Source organism: Coturnix japonica, chromosome 1 (assembly GCF_001577835.2).
Source record: "Coturnix japonica isolate 7356 chromosome 1, Coturnix japonica 2.1, whole genome shotgun sequence".
Taxonomy (NCBI): domain Eukaryota; kingdom Metazoa; phylum Chordata; class Aves; order Galliformes; family Phasianidae; genus Coturnix; species Coturnix japonica.
Window position 1 is genome coordinate 103062187 of NC_029516.1, and position 21150 is coordinate 103083336.

The 21150-nt window shown below is 38.3% G+C and overlaps 1 protein-coding gene across 15 annotated transcripts in view; it reads left to right on the forward strand.

Moving 5' to 3' along the window:
- Positions 1 to 1332: 1332 nt before the first annotated feature.
- DMD (dystrophin) overlaps positions 1333 to 21150 on the forward strand; it is a 1014969-nt gene continuing 995151 nt past the window's right edge. For 5 of the 15 annotated variants that reach the window (XM_015884231.2, XM_015884204.2, XM_015884284.2 and 2 more), the window contains exon 1: positions 1336 to 1613. In XM_015884231.2, coding sequence (XP_015739717.2) covers positions 1517 to 1613 — 97 coding nt within the window. In that variant the 5' untranslated portion in view covers positions 1336 to 1516. Of the gene's footprint in view, positions 1614 to 21150 lie in introns of all 15 variants that reach the window. The other 10 variants (XM_032449414.1, XM_032449390.1, XM_032449393.1 and 7 more) reach the window with 5 other exon arrangements.

The following is a 21150-nucleotide window of genomic DNA, read 5'->3' on the forward strand; positions in this document are numbered from 1 at the left end:
TTATTTTATTTTATTTTATTTTATTTTGCTCACCTTTGCTAGCTTTCTCTTCTGCAACCAAGAGGTTCAGGAATAAATTGAGACTGGGAGACTGTAGAGGAGGGAGGGAAAGACTGAAGTGTTGTATCAGGGGGCAGCCACAGAGGAGTTAAGCCCAAATTACCTGAGTGAAGAAGTGAGCTTTGAGTAAAATCCTGAAAGTCTTCTGTGCTAGGAGTATGAGAGCTGCTGAGCAGCCCTAAGCTGGCTGCTGCTACCAGAGAAAGCTCTTTGTAGGGTCTGCACCCTTTCTCCTTCCTCACTCTTCATCTGTCCTTGTGTAAAGGTTGAAGATGTTCTCTGGTGTCAGTCCTTCTGCTCCCTCCCTACCTCTTTTCTGACAGATTTTAGCCAGTCTGTTGCCTGTATTGAAGTGTCCTTTTTTCCTCCTGCCTCAGGTATTCAAACTTTCCAGTGTGGGGCTGGGGATGTTATTTCAAATAATGAGCAAGCAGCAGATGTATTAAAGATGAACCGCCTCGACTCTGAGTTTCGGGCAGAAGTGGTGGGAGGAGATGCAGCTAATTCAGCTCAGTGGATGATTGATGTGGATATGTCAACTTCTATTAATGTTCTTTTGAAATCACTGATGCAAGCATGTTTTTACCCCATCTTAAAAGAAAATAAAGACCACAGAACAATCCTCTCACTTTAATTTGTTATACTCAGAGGCAGTTTAGCAATTTGTCGCTATGGAGTGTCCTCCACCGGCTGCTGACAAGCAGCTCCTGGTGGTGCTCTTACCACTTTAAGAATATCAGGATGCTCTAACAGAGCTATCCACTTACTGCTAAAATGTCAAAAACAAAAAGCAAAAGTCACCTACAGGTAGGTCTAGTTAAATTGCTTTAAAATCTGCTGTTGCCTCATTAGACAGTAATTCATTACCACAGAAAGAGCTAAATATGGGTGCTGAGGCGGGGGTATAAAAGCCATGTTTAAAACGAAACAGAGTTGAGAGCCTGAATACACAGTGCTGTTATTCAGAAGTAGCTTTTGAGCTGAGAGTTTCAACGGGAAGGGGCTGTTTGGACAGAAATCAGCAAACGTTTAGCTGAAGTGTGAATAATACAAGGGTGCGTGAAGAACCGTGCTGTCTGAAAAGATGAAATGCGAGACTAAAAGAATCTTCAAACATTTGCATCAGCCTTAGAGGACAATGCAAGCAGCAGGATTTGAAACAGATTCGCAGATGCACTCTCTTTAGGCAGAGAGAATGCTCATTAAATGCAAGATGCTTCTGTTGCTCGTGCGTTTGCTCAGAGGTATGGGTTTGCAAGGCTGACGTATCAGATAAAGTCAGAGTGGTTACCACACTGACGGTGTAGCAGCTGCATAATAAATGATGGAGAGAATCATGTTAGGCATGCCCACCTAACCTAACTTGAATCATGCGAAAGGGGAGCTGCTGGAATTCAAATAGACTTTCTGGTTCCCAGCAGTCGGCAGTAATAGAATGCTTTCGGGAAGATGACAGATGCAGGGGAAAGATGCTGTTTTGCACTATCTTGATTTGTTACGGCAGCCAACTTATTGGCGTGATGGAGTGACAAGAAAAGCAGCTGGCATGGAAGGTAGGATTATCAAAGCTATTGCATCATTATGAATGTAATTAGAAACTGACCATGACAAAGCATATGCTAGAATGAGCTGCCTCTGATGGCAGAGGATTTGTTGCTGAGGTCCGGAAACTCTGAAAACAATGTTCCTTTTGCAGAATGGATTTTGCAGTTTCGTTTCTGCTTGTGTTACCCTTTCTTTCCTGCTCGCCTCCAAGCTCGGGGAATCGCCTGCTTGTGAGAGTGTTGTTAGGATGAGGCTGAAGAATAAAGTCTGTTCTAAGTCTGGGAAGCCTCAGGTAGATAGAAACAAATGTGAAAGAGAAGACTGGCAGAGGCTCCCTCTGATTCACTTGCAAGCTCTGATTGATGTATTGGCATATTGAGGAATCCCAAGGAAATGAAGATGCATGAACAAATGTTCTGGTATAACGAAAAAAACATTATTGCAGGTCTTGGCTTTATAGTTAGTTTTGCTGACAGGTTTTATTCCCCCATCAGTTTTTAGCTCTTGACATTTATTTGGTTGTTCGGTATTATATAAAGAAAATACATCAATATCTCCTGCAGGCTTTCTCAACAACTCCAGCATCTGTTTCAGCTATTGAACTGTATTCACGTTTTGCCAACTTGATGTCTGCCCAGCTGGTCTATCATTTCTCGCTTGATTACTGCTCTTAATTTATCCGTATCAGCTTGTTTCAGATAGGATTTTGAAGGCTGTTAATGAGAAATGACAGTAGCTGCTGAATTACTGAAAAAATTGAGTATTCTTATTTTTGAAACATCAGAAAATCTTTGTGTGCATTTTATTAAACTCGTATTCTGTATTATAGGGAGGTTTTTGTATAATCACTGAATTTAGCTGTGAGTACTTTAAAGTGGATAGGTCACGAGCATAACTTCCAGCTGACTATTTTTAGAAAGTTGGAGAAAATGGAAAGATATGTGCATCTTTTTGGTATGTGTTGCTTCCTCCTGTCTGCCTCCCCCTTGCAATATGTGTATTCCCTCTGTGCCAGGGGGAGCAGATCATTAAATGTATACTGTATATATTGAAATATATTTTATCACCACTAGGGTGAAACCACTTTGCAGTTTTGAACAGGTGATTTGAACAGGTTTAAAACAGATGCTAGTTCTGCTGGCTTGATTGCCCTGGATTTAAGAAGTGTATTGTTTTCTAAGTGTAAGCAGGACCTTCCCTTCCAAACTCTTCTTGATCCCTCACAGGATGTAACTATGTTAAATTATTTGCATTATTGTGCTATACATACTGATTTTTTCCAACATTAGCTCTCTTCTTCACCAGTTGGATTACTTTTTCCAAGATTTTTTTTTCTTTTTCCCAATAAGTCTGTCATCATACTAGATATTCACTTTTCTGACTTCATTCTAAATGACTTTGCTGGCTGTACACTATGTAATTTTGTCAAAAGAGGATCAGGCTATTAAACACTAAATGTTGCTGAGTAAAGCTGTAACAGTTTCAGAAAGATAGATGTTTCTAGATACACAGCAGTGAGCCAGCCCGGAGGAAGTTTGAAGGTAAAGATCGGTAAAAACTGATTTACTGTTGGGTAGTAGGAATGTTTCTCTGCTTCGATCACCTCTGGGAGGCATTTTAAATTATTTTAAAACTACTGGGAGGAGAAATGTGCTTGTTAATGGACAGAATTACTGTGGGGTTTGTATACCCAAAAGTAGTTCTGTGGTTTTGATAACAAAAATAGTAGTTTTATTTCAGGGAAGCTCTATTAATGGTAATTTGTCTGTGACGATGATGAAAACAACAGAGAGAATATCCCACATAAGCAGCCTGAAGTGCCATTCACCTTTCCAGGGTAGCATTAAAACTGTTTCATACTGTATGTATTATATGTGTTCTTCAGGAGTTCTGGTCACACTCTGTGTGACAAGAGTGCTGTGTGGCTGTTATATTGTAGCTACTTGAAATTGTCTTTTGCTTTTGATGCCAGTACCTGTGTGTTGTGTGTGGCTGTCATCTGACAAATGATTTTACAGTTTGTTTTATCTCTAGAATTTTGTGTTTGTTTTCTTTTTTGTTGTTGTTGTTTGCTTTGTTTGGTGTGGGTGGTTTTTTGTTTGTTTGTTTGTTTTTTCTTTTTTTTCTGATGGACTAAGACGACACTAGATGGAGCTAGCTGTTGACTACAGAGCTACAGTAATACAGGCCTGTCTAATGAATGAGCTCCTGTATATAATGATGACTATTGAAAATAACAGTTTAAAAGATGCAAAGTGTTGAGTTAGACCTTAGCCATGAAATTCTAGATTCCGTGGGGCTAAAGGAAGAAATTTCTTCCTTTTGCTTTCTTTTCATTATTTTACAAGCTAGTAATCAAAGATGAAAAATAATAGGAAAACAAACAAACATCTATATTCAGAGAGGTTTGGGAAGCAACAAAACGGAAATAGAAGAAGAAAAGAGGAGAGAAGTAGCATTAAGAGCTAGCAGATGTTTCTACTGTAGATACATGCAGATATCCGATTGTGTATTTGTCTCACTTAAGTCAAGATGCACATTTTCTCTTGCATATAAATCCTCTTCCTATTCTGTGTTCCTGAATGAATTGCTGTAGCTGGTATCGTTCACTTTATATTTAGATATGGGACCAGTAATTTCTGGAAGGGTGATCTAAAAGGTATGTAAGTGTATAGGAAGTTCACTCACTTGTTTGCTAGCCATAATTAAGAAAAATGTAAAGGGTTACTTATTGAATGGAGTAGTAGCTGATTATATTCACTTTCTCACATGATTCAGGCTATTAATCCCAGCTAAGGATAAGAAATCTGCAGTCCCAGACCATGTGACAACCTGAGAAAAATATACTTGCTTTCACATAGATTTACAGACATGTAGCTCCAATGTGTACATATATTAGTTCAACAGAGGAAGAGAAATCAGGATATATGTTGATGTTTAGGAGCATGAACTAAAGAAAGAAGAAGAGGAGATAAATATGTGTGAGATGAGTACAAGGAAAGGGACAAGCAAGAACAAAGATTAAGAATTAGAGCTGGAACAGTCTGACCAAATCATGTGGTGCTAATTGCCATCAGCATCTGTCGAGTGAAATACTTGCAATTTCAGTTAGTGCCTTGTACCCACTACAATAAAAGGGAATTGGGATGCAGAGCAGCTCAAGTTAGTGAGGAAAATGTGGGAGGGAAGTGAAAGAAGCCTGATGCTCCAGGAGGACTGAATGTTGGCCTTATTGGCCTGAGAAACATGAAACTTCAGTGTGTAGCTGGATGTGTGAGTTAGAACAGTCCTAAAAGGTGCTAGAATATTTGGACAAAAGCAGATTATCCTTGAGTCTTTTGCCTTTTAGAGGAATCTTGCAAGAAAGTAATGCTGCCCCATCAAGCTAAAGAGACTTCCTATCTGACATACCAGGAGATCAACTGTGGTAGAGACAGGTTGTTTTTTCTGGTCAGAAGTTTTCAATACTTTACTGAGACTTGCTATTTTTCTTTTTTATATGTGAGTTTTTTTGTTTGTTTGTTTAATTAATAAATATTCTTAACCAGAAGTAGAGCTTTTGAAATTTGTTGAGGTGCCATTACTTCTATAGAATGTATATACTTCTATATATGCTCCCTGTACAGTTGTCTGTGGCACTACCCCAAAATGAATGCATCCTGAGACTAATCCCACGTGCTGTGACTGTTTGTTCTGACAGCAGAGACACATTTGTTGTGCTATTCTTGGCTTTCTGATTCTGTTCTGCTGCTGTTTCCACTCAAGTTATTGTTCCTGCTGAATAAAGAAGAAATTCTCTTTTAGAAATACACAGTGTTGGGAAATGTCTGACCATCTCAGGTAAGGATCATGAGAAACTAACCTAGGAGGAGACTGGGAGACTCTTCTTCTCTCAATCGCAAAATCTCTTGTTTCTGAAATCCACTGGAGCAGGAGTAAAAATGACCTGTAAATTTGAGAAATGGAAGGGAGTTGCTTGTTTCAGGAGACAATTATTGGATGGATGGGCAGTCATCACTTTGTAGAACATACATGAGGAATGCCATGTGTGGGGGTGAAGATTCTCCAAGGGATGTTACTGAACATGTGGTTTTGCACTGCCAACTGTTCACGTATTATATGCCTAATCAGAATGTATTAATTAACTAAGTCCCTAAACATTTTTTTTTCGTTTGAGATCTGGAGTTCAAGTTCTGCTGATATGGGTTTGAGTTTTTGTGGGTTTTGTTGCAATTGTTTTTCATATAAAAGAATTACAATTGTTAGTAACTTTGAGGTTGTATTTGATAGTAATGGCTAAAGAAAATCCCTTCTCTCATCTCCAAACCAAGGTTATAAAAGATTAGTCTACATATCCTTGAAATTGTTTAGTTTTAATCTCCATAGGAAATGCCGAGATTTCCAGAGACTGTTGGTAGTAGCTAAGTAGCACATTAAATTTCATCATGGTATTGGAAGGAGTGAAGGGCAGGGAGAAGTTTAATGTATCTGAACAGTTGCTGGACTTGCTCAGTAAAGACATCCAGTGAAAAGTTTGAGGATTTTCCAAAGGTTGATATTCTGTCTTCCTGTTTTGTTTTGTTTTGTTTTGTTTTTTTCATTCTGGTGAAATCACTAGGTACTCAGACCAGAAGATTACTGAATTTGAATTGGAAATAACAAAAACAAACAAACAAACAAACAAAAAAAAAACCTTTAAGCTTGGTGTTCCATTATATATCATAGAAGATGGGTTTTGCCCATCTTCTTATTCTTACTCTGTGCTCCAAAATGTTTGCTACAGAACTGGAGCTGTAAGCACTGTCATCACGGAGTTCTCGCAGAAATGTTCTGGTTATGGTAGACCCAGTAATACAATTGTGAAAGGGGAAGAACTCAAAGGAGGGAAGACTGTAAATCAGGACTCTACCAGAAATGTGAGAAATGGGCAATAACAGTTCCGCTTCCTTTTTTGTTTGTTTGTTTGTTTGTTTGTTTTAGTTTTCCTTTATGATCAGAGCATCCGTGTATAAGAATTGTGAGATATTGTAGGATGCATTCCAACCTTGTGATTCTATGCAAGACGTACCTGTTCACAAAAATCTTAAATCTCCATCTACACTGTGTTTTTTTAGTTCCGTTATCTCAAGGAGAGATCTTAGTCTTACAAGAGGAAAATCAGGACAATGAAACAAGATGAAGCACATAGTGTTTTCATTAGTATCCCCAAGTTTCCAGCTTAGTGTTTTACATTACAACACACTGTTCTTTACAAGGTGTTTCTTCCATTTACATATCTCGAAAGACATTGCACATAGCTGCAACCAGTGCTCTGACTTCCTTGATAATACAGAAGCACAATATACTGAAGTGGTCGAAGAAGCCTTTGGTTTCGACCAGTGCTCACAAAGACTTTTTTCCTTCCTTCCCTGTTGCCGTGTGCTTCCATGGTTCAACCACCCCCTGCCCTTAAGCTGGTGCCATCACCTCACCAGGACCATCAGCCACACTGACACCACTTTGATGGATGGCAAAAATGGCATTTATTGTGGCGCAGTTAGCACCTTATATACTTTAATTACTTCATCTACACCCCTTGAGAATACGTTTGAAATACGTGCCCAATATACATCACAAGGTAGGGGACAGAGCAGGGGAGGTCCTGCCACATCACAGCCTGAATCCTCACTAATGCCTACAACAGTTCCCCTCCATGACTTGTCATGGATGGGGAAAAAAGGTAGAAAATGTTAAAGCAAAATTTGAACAAAAACTAAGTTGCTTGAAACTGTTTCCTCAATCTACTTCCTTCTCATTCTGAGTCTTTCTGATACTTAGGAATAAAGAGCATGTAGAATTTTTTTTTTATGGGGTCAACTTCTTTTAGCATTCACTCCTGATGACCTATATTGATCTGTTTCCTTGAAACTCAAAAGCCACACTAAATAAAACCACCATATGCTGTTCTTGTAGAATTTCTTTTCATGAGCAGCCTGTTATTTTTATATTGCCGTTATGCATGTCACATATATTTTTGCAACACATAATGCAAACAAAGATACTGAGAAAAGATTGTTCATCCATATTCGGAACACCATTTACATATTCCCATAGCACGTTTGTGTTTTATGCGTGTTTTCTTTTTATTTCCTCTTATTACAAAATACCGTTTGTAATTGGAGCTTTTCTCTAGTTTAATGCTAATGGTCACAAATGATATTTAATAAATATTCCCTGCATACAAGGATTACTCTCTCAAAGGGTAAGAAGAAATATGCACTTACATATCTAAACAGGTGGATTTTAACAGAGACCAGAGTTTTTTACTTTGCAGTCCCAGGATGCTTCTCATTCACTGTTGGTCCCATATGAGATAGGGAATGCAAACACTGAAAAACACAATCTCTTGTCTTCAGCAGTGATTTCACATCTTGAATTGTGATTGATTTGGGTTTGATAGCAGAGTAGAATAGTAAAGGTGTTAGATATCTGCACGCACCTGGAAAATGTTATATTTACACTTTTCCCAGCTGTGTTGGATTGGAAATTTTTGGATGGATGCTTTAATGAAATGCTTTTTGTGCCACTAAAATAGTTGGTGTCTGAAGATGAAAGTTTAGATTGCTAAGAGGATTTGAGGATGTATATGGTTTAATATCTGTGGTGATACTCAGGTTAATAGTGAAATTCCTGACTGATTGTTTTTAGTGGTCTTGTTTCAGACTACTGGAAACCACAAAGGATTTTTATCTCATGAATGAATTTTGAATTTAGGAAAACGTTAAAAAAATAATAATGAAATTAATTGCCAGCCCAGTTGATCCTATGATTAAATCTTGGTATTCACATGTCTTTTCAGATATGTCTTCAGAAGCTGAGAACAAAAAGCATGTCACAGGTGTAAATTTTAGTAACTAATTATATTTATTTCCAGGTTGTGTTTTGTTTCAAAATGTGAAAAAAATAAAATAAAATTAAAAAAAAAATGAGGATTAGGTAGGCAGCCAGCTCTGATTCAACCTGAACCAAGATCAAACATATCCAAGACAAAGCTATGAGGAGGGATTCAGGCTGCTAATTTGAAGATATAAGAAGAGGCAGAAATCCAAAATGCTCCTTCCACCCTGATTGTTGGTCATAAAACCTAATCCCCCCTCTTTCCTCAGGGGCACTGCGTTTTAAATGACATGAACCTAGATGGGACTTCCTTTTAGTCAACATTGGCCAAAGGGTTAGGACAGATAATTAAGATGATTTATATGTAGGAAAACAGTATGCTGCCATAAAGAGTATCAGTTAGGATTATCCTTCTGGCAGCAAATGAATTTTGCTGGGATCTGTAGTTAAACTGGTATTTACTATGGAATCAAACAGTCTGGCTGCCCTATCAAAAAAACCACAGTAGCTCAAGGAGCTCTGTTGGCCAAGATGCATCAGGTATGTAGGTTGCTCTGAAAGTAATGCCTCCTATTTATTTTTATGGGAGCTATAACAGATGCAAAGAGCACAATAACATTTTTTTTTTTAGGGAAAATTCTAAGATACAAAATACTGCTTTTCAACACAGTGACCACAATTATCTATGCTTTTTTTTACCAGAAATGAACGCAAGCCTGGATGCCACGCTTGTAAAACTCAGTACCAGTGGCAGTGACCCACTGTTTCTCATCTGATAGAACGGTGTCATTGCTAGGGAAATGTTGTCCACACAGACCATTTTTAGCTGACCTGAACAGATGTAAGTCAGAAGGCATTAAATCTGGACTATACAGTTTATGTGGTAGGACAGTACAGCCACAACTGACGATGTGCTCTGGTCTTCAAACTGTTATGTGGCTTGGTGTTATCGTGTTGCAAGAGGAATGTTGTTGTCTTCTCTGACCTGACTCTGGATGTTTGAGCCTTCAGCTTAGTCAGCATTATGGTATAGCAGTCAGAGTTAGTGGTTTGTCCAAATTCCAGGTAATTCAGAACGATCACCCCTTTCCTATCTCAGAAGATTCTACATATCACTTTACTAGCTGAGGAACTTACTAGCTTGAACAACTTCTTTAATGGTGAATTCACATCACCACCTCATGGACTGCTGTTTATACTCTGGCTTCTAGTAGTTACACCACATCTTGATCCAGGAAACTTACCTTCAGTCTGGTGTTGGTTCAGTAAGTCTTGAAAAACTTGCACACAGTGTTCTGTTCCTCTGTGAGCAATTGTGGGACCCAGGTGGCACAAACATTGCAATATTCCAATGTTGCCACCATCGTTTCCAATGCACTGAAGCCAATATTCAGCTCTGTACACAGTTCTCTGGTCATAATCCACTGATTCATGTGGATGAGCTGATCAAGATGCTCTTCATTTCGTGGTGTGACAGCTGTGCATGGCCATCTGGAATGTGGCTTGTCTTCCATGTTGTCGTCACCACTGCTGAAACACACCGCCCACTGTGTTGCTGTGCTCCCACCCACTGTTTTGTCTCTGAAAATGTACAGCAAGCATAAATGGGTGCAATTTTTTCCATATGGAGGAATTCAGTGACACACCTTTGCTTCATTTGCATGACAGTGTCAGATGCTATTGTGTCAGACTGCCCCTCTGCTGCCATCACTGGCACAGCAACAAAATGGATCAGAATATTGGTGGGAAGTTTCAGCCCCTACTGGCATACCAATAGCATCCGCCTCTGATATTATGGACCAATATAATACTATGGGAAACACGATTTTTGGAGCAGCCTCCATAGTTTCTTATAAACCCACACAAACCTAGTCAAAAGGACACTGATTAATCTTATTTAATCAAAGTGTTTTATTTTTTGTTTTGACAATAGTGTATATGGCACTTCCTGAAGTACATAGTGAGAAGGGGTTTCTTTGCCCTGGGGAACTATATATAACTGACATGAAGTATCTGATTTGTTTCCTCAGAAACAGACACAGAATTATGGCTGCAAGCCCTGGCCAGCTGTGAAGCTGTAGCATACACTTTGCAGAACTGGGGTTGCATTTTGTGGCCTTATTGTAACCAGCACAGATTCAGGATTTTACACTGAATGCTAGAGATAAGTGTGTGTCATGCAGAGACATACCATACACTGATAATTCTGAGGTGCCATAGAAACACAGAGGTACTGATGTTAGATGCTGCAGTTTCTGTCTGAGTCAGAACTAGGTATGTCACTGGGAATCCTTCACAGCCTGTACTTCAGCAGAAACACTAAAACAGAGAGAGAGAGAGAGAAAGAAACATACAAAAGAGGAAAATATGACCTAGTTTATTACATGTGGGAAAAGTAGAGATGCCATATTGTAGGACCAGTTTTCTGTTGTTTTATGCAACATATTGATATCTGCCAACTGAGGACATAATGGATTGTACCCAGGTGAGCAATCTTCTCAGAAAAGTTATGTTCATTATCATAATTTAAAAGTTGGTAACTCACTTATTTAGTTTCTGATGCAGTATAGTTTTCTGTTTTAATGCCTTGCCCCAGGATTTGTAGAAATACAGAAAGTGCAATAAAACATTTGAGGAGATGTGAATCAGTAATGAAACTGTCAATTTTATTTTGTTCTGTGGGATTTCATTTAGTCCCAGCTCTGTGTGAGTTTAAAGGAGAAAGAAACTAATATTAGTTCTGCTGGACAGATCTCTATCAACATGCGGCATGGGTACTGGCTGGGTAGGTGTTGTTAGCATGGCTCATGTCAGATCTCCCCTGTGTGAGGAGGAGCAAAAACTCTAGGGAGAGGTTTGGGAATAGTGATGCCCGTTTACCTAAGTGACAGAGCTGAGTATAGGTATTGTGGATTTTGGCAATAAGATCTGCTGGGGGGGCTTGGGGGATGGAGAAGGAATGCTGGGCCAGGCTGGATGCAGCTGGCTCCACATTGACATGCTGCAGGTCACAGTTGAGTCCAGCAGCCAGGCTCCTGATGCTCTGCAGAAGTGTATTTATGGAAGAGCAGAATGCTGCACAGAGTGGAAAACAGGAGTGAAAAGATGTATGGGGAAGACTGAGGTGGTGAAGAAGGATGGGGGGAGATACTGCATGTGTTACTGGAAAGGTCCCCTGTTATCCTGTGGAGGAGACCATGGGGGAGCAAATATTTCCCTGCTGCCTTAAGTGAGGACTAGAGAAAGTATCTATGCTGGATATTATTACCCATGGAGGAATCCGCAGTGAAGGAACTGCAGACAATGAGGTGTCCGAAGTGGAGCAGGTTTTTCATGAAGGACAGCATCCCATGGGAGGGACCCCATGCTGGAGAAGAGGAGAGAGTGACAGTGGAGAAGCTGCAGTAACAGTGTTATGGGCTGACCACGGATTGCACCCCCCACTCTCCATCCCCTTGTGCTGCTCTGGTGGGTAATGGGAAGGAGCTTGAAGCTACAGAGTGATGAAGTGCCTGTGAAAAAGAAAGGCAGGTATTATTTCAGTCTTTCTGTCATTTCTCACTATTGAAATCTATTTTAATTGGCAATAAATTAATTTTCACTAAATTGAATTAGTTTTTTCCCTGATACTAACGGGTAATTATTTCCCTATCTCTACCTGAACCCATGAGCTTTTACATCATGTTTTCTTTCTCCATCCTGTTAATGAGGGAGTGAGAGCAACTGGATAAGTGTCTGGCTGCTGACAGACATCAACCCACCACAGTGACTTTGGACAGGATTATTCCAATTGAGCTTTCCAAATGGTCAGGAGGTAGTGACTCAACTTAAGTTATTTGAAGGGATAACTAGTAATAGAATGGATGAGTGTTGATTACAGCTCCTACTTGGTTTAAAAATACATTTTTTAAATGGTGTAATATGAAACCCCTGTCTGAAGTAGTAACTTACTCAGGAGATACTCATCCTGAACTTGAATTAAAAAAGTGAAGACCGTCAGAGTGCATCGTTACTAGTTTAAAGCTTGTGTTATACAGTATGCACTTGGACTGGGATCAAGAGCAGAAATAATTAATTCTTGGCCATCATCAAGTGTCTTGGCTTTGCTAATATTTTTTGTACTAGAGAAATTATATGCAGTCAAGTTTTTCATTAGTTTTACTCATAGTGTACAACTGACACTTGGGTTTTAACCTTATCTGAGGGTGTGTCTTTCCTTCTCAGTACTCACAAGTGAAAGAGATTTGGTGCAAGAAACAGAGACCTGCCAAAGCTTGTGGCTGTGTTAGGCTGCCCTTTCAGAGTTAAAAGAAGATAGTAAAACATATAAACAACAAGATATGTCATTGAAATAACCACATTAAATGTAATATATTTAAATTTATATCTTTATATTTAATTTTATATATTTAAATATGTAATATATTTATAAAAAAAGAAAAAGAAACCAAAAACAGGCTATTTAAATGAAGTTTTATGGCATTTCACAGCACTTGGTTTGTATAGATGTTATCTACTGTTTCTAAGGAAGTTTTAAAAATAAGAAGTTACAACATTTGTGTTCTTTTGTCATTCTGTGACTATCTCTGACGAGAAAAAAAACATTGTATCTTCAGGCTTAGCAGGTTTCAAGATATGTCTTACTGGATTGCTAGCAGACAGGAAGAAGAACAAGGTGTTATTTGCTGGATGTGCAAAGCTAACATAACAGATCATTTTCTGCAGACTGTTCCTTTCCAACTTTGTTAGCATAACTAAAGTTTGAAACAATCCAGTTGTTCCTGTAAAATGAAAGTTTTAAGTGAGAAGAAGGGATGGAGGTGGAATGAGGTGTGTTCAGAGGCTTGTTGGGTTGTGGCTCCCAGCTGGAGCCGTTGATGAGATAGTTCAAAAACAATACAAAAAAAAAAAAACCCCAACCCCTGCAAAAATTCTAAAAAAAAAAAAAAAAAGACTTATTTGGAGCCATAAGTAAAAGGTCAGAGGATATTATGTTCAGGGAGTGTTGCCTTGGGACCATTTTATCTTATTCATTACTGATTTCAAATGTGTGACTTGGAATTAAAAGCCTCTGCTTCCCACTGTCAGCTCTCAGCTTCAGACATTGACGATCTGTCAACACCAGACTCCTGTCTGCCTGTGCCTGTACTCACATTCCAGTATTTCATGAAAAAGTGGGAAAAGCCTTGTTTCAGTCATTAGGACTGCATGCTTCCTTCCTTTTGAAAGGAAGACCTTTCAATACAGTGGAAATGTAAAGGTCGTTGGAAGTGTCACAAAGGGTCACAGTTCCTTTGTGGAAAGGAAGAGAGGTCTTATTTTTATTTGTTGGTGTCTAGGTTGTACAGCAGTCCAGGAGTCATTTTAGCTCATTTCCAGAATATGTGAGGTGGATATTATTTCTGCTTACAAGTAAGTTAGAGAACAGAGTCAGAAGTCAAAGCATATTTCAGTGGAGACACTCAATAGAAGCCTGGATGTTCTTGGATGTTCTTGCCTTCAGTGAAAAAGGTTTGCGGAGGAGTGAGTGAGGTTACTGGAGGTCAGGTTCATGTCTTCATCTGTTACTTCTGCACGCCTGTCAAAGACTATTTATGGAAGCCTGGCAGTACTTTCTCTACTTGTAAACAAAGAAATGAAATTACTCCACCCCATTACTGGAATAAAATGTTAATGTTCACAACAGATGCATTTTGAGACAAGATCTATGGTGTTTTTTGTGCACTCTGCCATGATGTGTAACACCTGTAAGTCATCTGTCTCATTAATTGTCCACAAGTACCCCGGAACAGTCCAATTCCTTGTAGTAAGTAATGAACACCATTGCTGAAGAACATCGTTAGATACTCAGTGTGTAATTATGGAACTTGAAAATTCAGTAAAGGAAAGTTAATGTGTGCATGAAACGGAATCACATCATTCTTCTTCTAGCACAGTTTCCTAATGTCTAGGTTGTCTGTTTGCTGTTTGATTGGTTATTTTTTTTTTTTTTTTTTATATAGCATTTCTTACTTGGTTGCAAGGTTGCACGCCTGGACTGTTATTATTAGTACCAATTGGAGAGCAGAGTTTTAAATACCTACTTAAGTAATTCAGAACATGTCTGAAACAGTGAGGGGTTGCTTTTCCTTCAGCAAAATAAGTGTGGGATGAGGCACACCTAAAATTAAGCTATTTTTAGTTGATTTTGTAATCATTGCTTGAAGAACATGGAGTCCCTAGGAGAAAAAATACATTTGGAAATGTGGCCTAAGGAGCACATGAAAGGGCTTCATATTTGTCTATAGTTAGAAAACGTCTGTCGCTGTGCATTTCAAATAGTACTCAGCATGGTGCTGTCATGGTGCATGTGTTCAGCTCAGAGCAAGAAAATGAAGATTCAGTCCCTCAAAGACTTGCTTGCCTGTAATCCTATTTGAGGCCATTTAAGATCAGGAGTGAAGTTTAATATTAAAGTAAATGCTGTTAACCTTGGGAAATAAACAGCATTAGAGTTAGTGAGCCTTTTCCCCCCAGGAATGTGGATAGGGGAAAGAAGAAAAATCTTCAGTAAAATAATGAAGCAAATTAATTGTTTCCTTTTCCCCTACTCAAGTATTTTATTCTGTATTTCTGAACACTGAGCAATACGTGTCCTCCAGCAGAACGATCAGCAGAATTCTGATTCTGTCCTGATGTGAAATGCTGCATTTGTATGTTTGGGGTGTTGAAGTGAACAGCAGTATTGACAGAAAACTTCCCAGATAGAGAGATGCTGTGTCACACTGAAATGAATGCATATAATTCCTGAAAACATTATGGACAACATATGAAGAAGCTACACTGATTCTTAGTGCCTGGACAACACAAGTTGTTCTCAGTGTTTCAGTCTGTTTTGGAGCATTAAAAAGATTAGGGTTTAGGGAAGAAGGACCCCTCAGAACATCCTGCTGTTGATGCCAGACTGTAACATCTGTAGCGGTAGAAGCAGTAAGCTCACTTTGTATTGCTGTCTCGAAGCGTCTGTGGAAACTGGTGATTGAATGCCTAGAATTGTTCCCTCTGAAATAATGTTATAATGAGCATTATAGTGTGAGTATGTTTCTGGCCTTTATCAGTTTTCTGAAAATGGAGGAACAAGAATGTATTGGTGAAACTGAAAAGCACTGAGAATATCAAAGGAGGAGGACTCTTATGCTGCGTGTTTCATCTTTAAAACTCCTTGCCATTAGATGTGAGGTAAAAGAAGGAGCCACGGTTGCAAAATTTCAGGAAGTGTGCATAGGTTCAGGTTTGATCAAACAAAATCAGTTTATTCATCATTTAACTGGCATTTTTTGCATCCCTTTGCCATTGCCTGTGTAGCTGGCTTCTTTCCTCCGGCTGTCAGTATTACAAGAAGTAACATGTATTAAATCAGCCACCAAACATTTTCTTTTTATGGCTTGTCTAACAGTTATTAAAGATTCCTATGGTCTTTATAAAATGCCTACAAATATTTTTTTCTTTATTTTGGTATAATTGTTTTGTAGAATACATTTTATTAATCAATAATTAATGCTTTCTATAGTAAAAAATATGTATTTCTATCTTCTTTTGTGTTATTATTTCACATTCCATTTTACTTCTTAATATTAGCTACATTTTCTTTGTGCTTGGACTCCCATTTCATCTGCTTTCTGAGCTGTCTTCTCTTGTCTTGGGGTAATATTCAAGATTGAAGGTGCCTGTTAATACTTATGTTAAACTTAACACCTATCATTTTCCAGAGATGTAAAAGAAAGTGTTCAGTCCTGAAGCTCTCAAATAAAGACTAAAGTGATATCTATTTTGTGTATCACGTCAACCTGTTTTTCATGCTGCTGTCACCCTGCCTGGAACTGTGTAAGATTAAATTCAAGCCATGCAAGACAAACAAACAGGACAGGTATGTTGCTGCCACTTTGAACTATGTTCTTCACATTGACTCTTCTGTCAGATATACTTAAATGGGAAAACAGCCAGTGGATGTGTGTTCTACTTGCATGGACAGTCTTGATCACCTTTCATCCATATTCAACAGCCATGGTAGCATTTACTGTTATGTAGCACTGATCAGCCTCTATCACCTACTCACTGTGTTATTAATACTGTTGTTGAAAAATAATCATTTCTTAGCTCTTGGATGTATTTCTGTTGTCTTTGCTTTTATATCCTGAATCATCCTCCTCTTCCTTCTGAACACTCTCAGAAATTGCTGATGTCCTGGCTCGAATTAACCCTGCAGGAGGGCTCTCAATACCTAAGATTTCTCTACTTTAAAATATTTGCTCCTTTACCAACATGTAGTTTTCTTTTGAGCTTGCATGCATGTTCTCATGCATCAGGAAGTTAGTTATTTGATAGTGTTGTTTCAAGTTACAAAAGAAGCTTTTACAATGAGGAAGGAGACATTTTAATATTTGGTTTCCCTAGGGCCCTGAGCTTTTTTACTACATTTGGAGGATACCTTTTCTGACTTTCATGTCTAGATGTTATTAGTACAGCTAGGGAATTCATGGGTTGTCATGGCAAAATTTCTTAGGTTAATCTGCTTTTACTTATGCTAATAATGCTTGTACCTCCAAAGATTTGTGTTTCAGTTTGTCCTATTGCCACTCCTGCAGCAGAAGCCAAAGGTGACTTTAAAAATTTCACCTGAGATGGTCTTTGAGCACATTTTGCTTTTCCATTGGAGTAACCATAGAACTCTGTAAGTGAACTGATAATGCCAGTCTTGATCCTCTCATAGAAATATGGCCTCAGATTTATTTAATTCACTCAAGTTCTAGAAAGCTTGTCTAAACTTGGTAAGAGGGTAAAAATTAAAAAAAAAAAAAGAAAAAAAAAAAGAAAGAGAATGATATATTTTTTTTTTAATGTGGAGATTTTCAGACACTTGGAAAACTGAAATAAGAAAACACTGATAGACACTAATAAGTGCATGTACACATGTATGCTCTCATCTAAGAAGATAAATATATTTCATATCACAGTAGGATCCTGTCTTTGTAGGACTCAGGTGATTTGCAGTCCTGAGTGCATTTTGAGCTCAACAAATTCTGCATTGTTTTGTGCCTCTGTTCTAGAAACGGAAATAGCACAGGGAGGGTCGTTTTGTGAGCCAGTGGTTACAGAAGAAATCCATCAGAGTCAGAGGAATGAGAACTTCTGTCTGCTTTTGTATTTTCTTGTTTTCGTCTAGAATACTGTGCTAAGCAGGGAGAGGAGTAAGATTTAAAAACTCTGCTTTTGCCTACGTTGTATGTGAATGCAAACTAGCTAGAGCATTACTAAATTTTGCATGAAATTCGGTTCCATTAAGATTGTAAAACGTAGCTCATTGTTGCTAAAGTTAGATGAAGTTTGTATTATTAGTCTCTCTGCTGATGTATTGCAGTGTGAGATGCCATATTTCTTCAAACTAAAGCCAATCAAAAACTAAGGAGTTCTGGATCTGGTTTTGCTGTACCTTTTGTTTGCTCTCTAGATACACTTGGACCTCAAAATAAAAACTTTTAGTTCAGTCTTTTGTTAGAACTGCTCACATCATACTCTGGCTTTTGGCAAGGAACAATTCAAGGTTTTCAACTTGATCTAACATTAACAAATATACAGAAGAGTCTATATTTATATATCTCCCTTTCCTGTTTTCTCTTTATCCACTTAACATGCAGGTTCATTTCAGAGGAATTTGGGAAGTAAAAGGATGGGACTGTTTTGATATCACAAGGAAAGCACTCTTGGTTTGTGTATTTCTGAGCCCATGATTTCATGTGGTTGTCACAGAAAGCAGGGACAAAGGTGTATTTGTCTTCTCTTACTTGAAGCAGCAAGAGAGCAGATGTTAATAGTGCTGATAATCTGTAGAAGGAATGGCAATGCATCTACCAGGAAAAATCCCTGGCTCTCCATAATTCCTACAGCTTAAGGGCACAACTGGTCTGTGCAGTGAAAACAGCCGCGCCAGGTTCAAAGGAGCCAAATGTGGAAATGGAAACTACTTATCTATGTGGCACAGAGAGATTCTGAAGTTTTCAGTCCTGTTTTCAGACTCCTAGGATCTACAGCATCCTAAGGATTTTTCAGATGATTGGAGAAATGCAGAAAATTCATCATTCACATGCAGATAGTTATTGCCAATTATCTACATTTATAGGAGTCTGTATCTGTTTGTTGCCTGTAATACTTCAAATGCGACAATCTTTTAAAAATATTAGTTTAGTCTGAGGCTAAAAAATTAGCTTCTCTTAGAGGTCTGAGAGTAAGTAAGTATATGGGTGACAAAAAAGGAGACTGTTCTTAGAATGGGCCCTGCTTGGACCAAGTGACCTCCAGAATTCCTTTCTAACCTCAACCATTCCAAGGAATACAACTTCCAAGGCAGTGCATTTCTCCATTTCTGTCATTACCTCTAAGTTGAAAACAAGAGTGGTTTTTTTGTTTTTTTTGTTTCTTTTTTTTTTTAAGCCCAGCTTCTCCCCAAATTGGCAACATTTGCAAAAGTAGGAACAGAACTGAATGTGTTTCTGGCAGTCATGATAATTATGGAACAGAAGATTAACCTAGCCAGGGAAAATAAATATCTTGGTTTTCTGTGCAGTGATAAACTGACTTCAGAATGAAGCCTGGCAGAGTGGCAGATGAAATTTGATTTTTCTAGCTATACATAGCTAAAAACAGGCCTGTGTGATATTTGTTGAATCTTAATGTGCTGAGAACCTTGTGTTGTCTTTATAGCATGAGTAGTTATTCTTTTGTATTATTTTTTAGAAGAAGTCTATAGCTTTAATGCTGAAAATAGGTAAGAGTCTTTGAAGTTGCTGGATACAGGAGATTGGTTGGAGCTGCAGAACATGGCTTTTGTCTGAAATGTGAACTAAATATTTCTCAAAGGCCACACATTCCAGGTCTGTCTGTCTATAAACTGAGTTTCATTCATATTGTATAACGTGTTTTGTCATACTAAAGATAAGAGCATATCTTCTAGGATGTAAGATTTGATAGGACGTGAGATTTGTCTGAGCTGTGGTTGTCCTCTGCAAAGCCAGGCTAAATATATATAATCTGTGAAGAAAAACACTGTGATTCTTTTCCCCAAATTATGGAGTCAGGAAAAGTGATGTGGTGGTGGAGAAGCCAGAACAATAGCTAATAAATCTTTGCTGATCTGTTTATTAGTTGCTGAAATAATGTTGATAAACATTTACTCTCTTTCAGTTTGCAGTGATGGCTTCTATACACTGAGGAAAGTTGGTGTTAATTCATTTTCTTAAGTAAACAAAAACCCTTCAGCAGAACTCCTCAGTAATTTCAGTAAATTGTGGAATATTTACTTCAAGTCTTCAGCATCCAAAACTTGCAGGGAATCCCTTGAGTTGAATTTTTGTTCTGAAATACACTCTTTTTTTTTTTTCCTTCTGAGTTCAGAGATGGCAGACAGATTTGCAGTTGAAGTGCAAGTCACGGGCTTAGAGCTGCACTGTGTTCTTTCCCTAAGCTCTGTCAGTTTTTTGGTTTTTTTTTTGCTGTGTGACTCCGACAGTTTAAGACCAGGGAGGACCATTAGATCAGTCTGACCTCTTGTAAAATACAGACCATTACATTTGTTGATAACTTCTACCAGCCTAAAACATGGCATTCAGAAAGACATTCAGGAAGACAATAACAAATACAGAAGGCATGACCTCTCCTGCCATTTTCTTTTGCACTGGTTGTCATTCTTTTCTAAACATATATGCCTTCTGTAGCTCAAACCTTACATGAGTATTTCAGCTGGTACTGTTTTCTACAAAACTTGCAATTTATTTTTAGCTTGATTTTGCTTGACTTCATCCATTCAGTCCTTGTTGACTGATGCATTAGTTGAGGACTATCGTTTCTCTATGCACTAGGCCAGTGTTTTACAGTGAGCTCTTCACAGTCTGATCTTCCCAGCATTTTTTTTCATTTTTCAAATGTGGATTTCCCTTTATTCCATCCCTTTGGAGCAGTTTTCCTCTCCTCTCCTTACATTCACTTTGTACTGGCCACACATCAAGTAGTACCTTCCACTTCATACTAAGTATGTTGCCCTGCCTTGCTTCTGTGACGGTGTACCAACAATTCCAATTATAACAATATTAGGGACCTGATATTTGAAACACTGTTTAGTAACTGTTACTTGAAAATAATTTCTCATCAAGAAACTACATCCTGATACTGACTGAGGAAATTAGAAAGAACTCATTTCAGTGGCCATCTTTTCTTTGAAGAAGTCAACATGAAGGACTTTTGAAAGATCGCAGAAAGTCTGAATTGCCTATTTCTTAATGAAGGTTGCAGTTCCTAAAAAAGTATGACTTCACTGTTTGGTGAGTTAGATCTGGTGCATTGGCTTTGGATTAGCAGCCTTATTTGTTTTCCCTGCTTCTATCAGTGTCTGTTTGTGCTTCAGCCTGAAGTTCCCTCTGAGAATTCCGCCTACCTTCTGAGGTGAAATCAGTTCATTCTGCTCTTGAACTCACAGATACATCCAAATTACCTCTTAAAATTGTATTTTCCCTTTATTCCATTCAATGTTACACAATGCATTTCAAATTTCTTTCTGCTGATAGTCATTGTAGCATAATAATATAAATATATATATATAGTTTCCCTTGACAGCAGAAGACGATCCCTTGTGAAGCACTA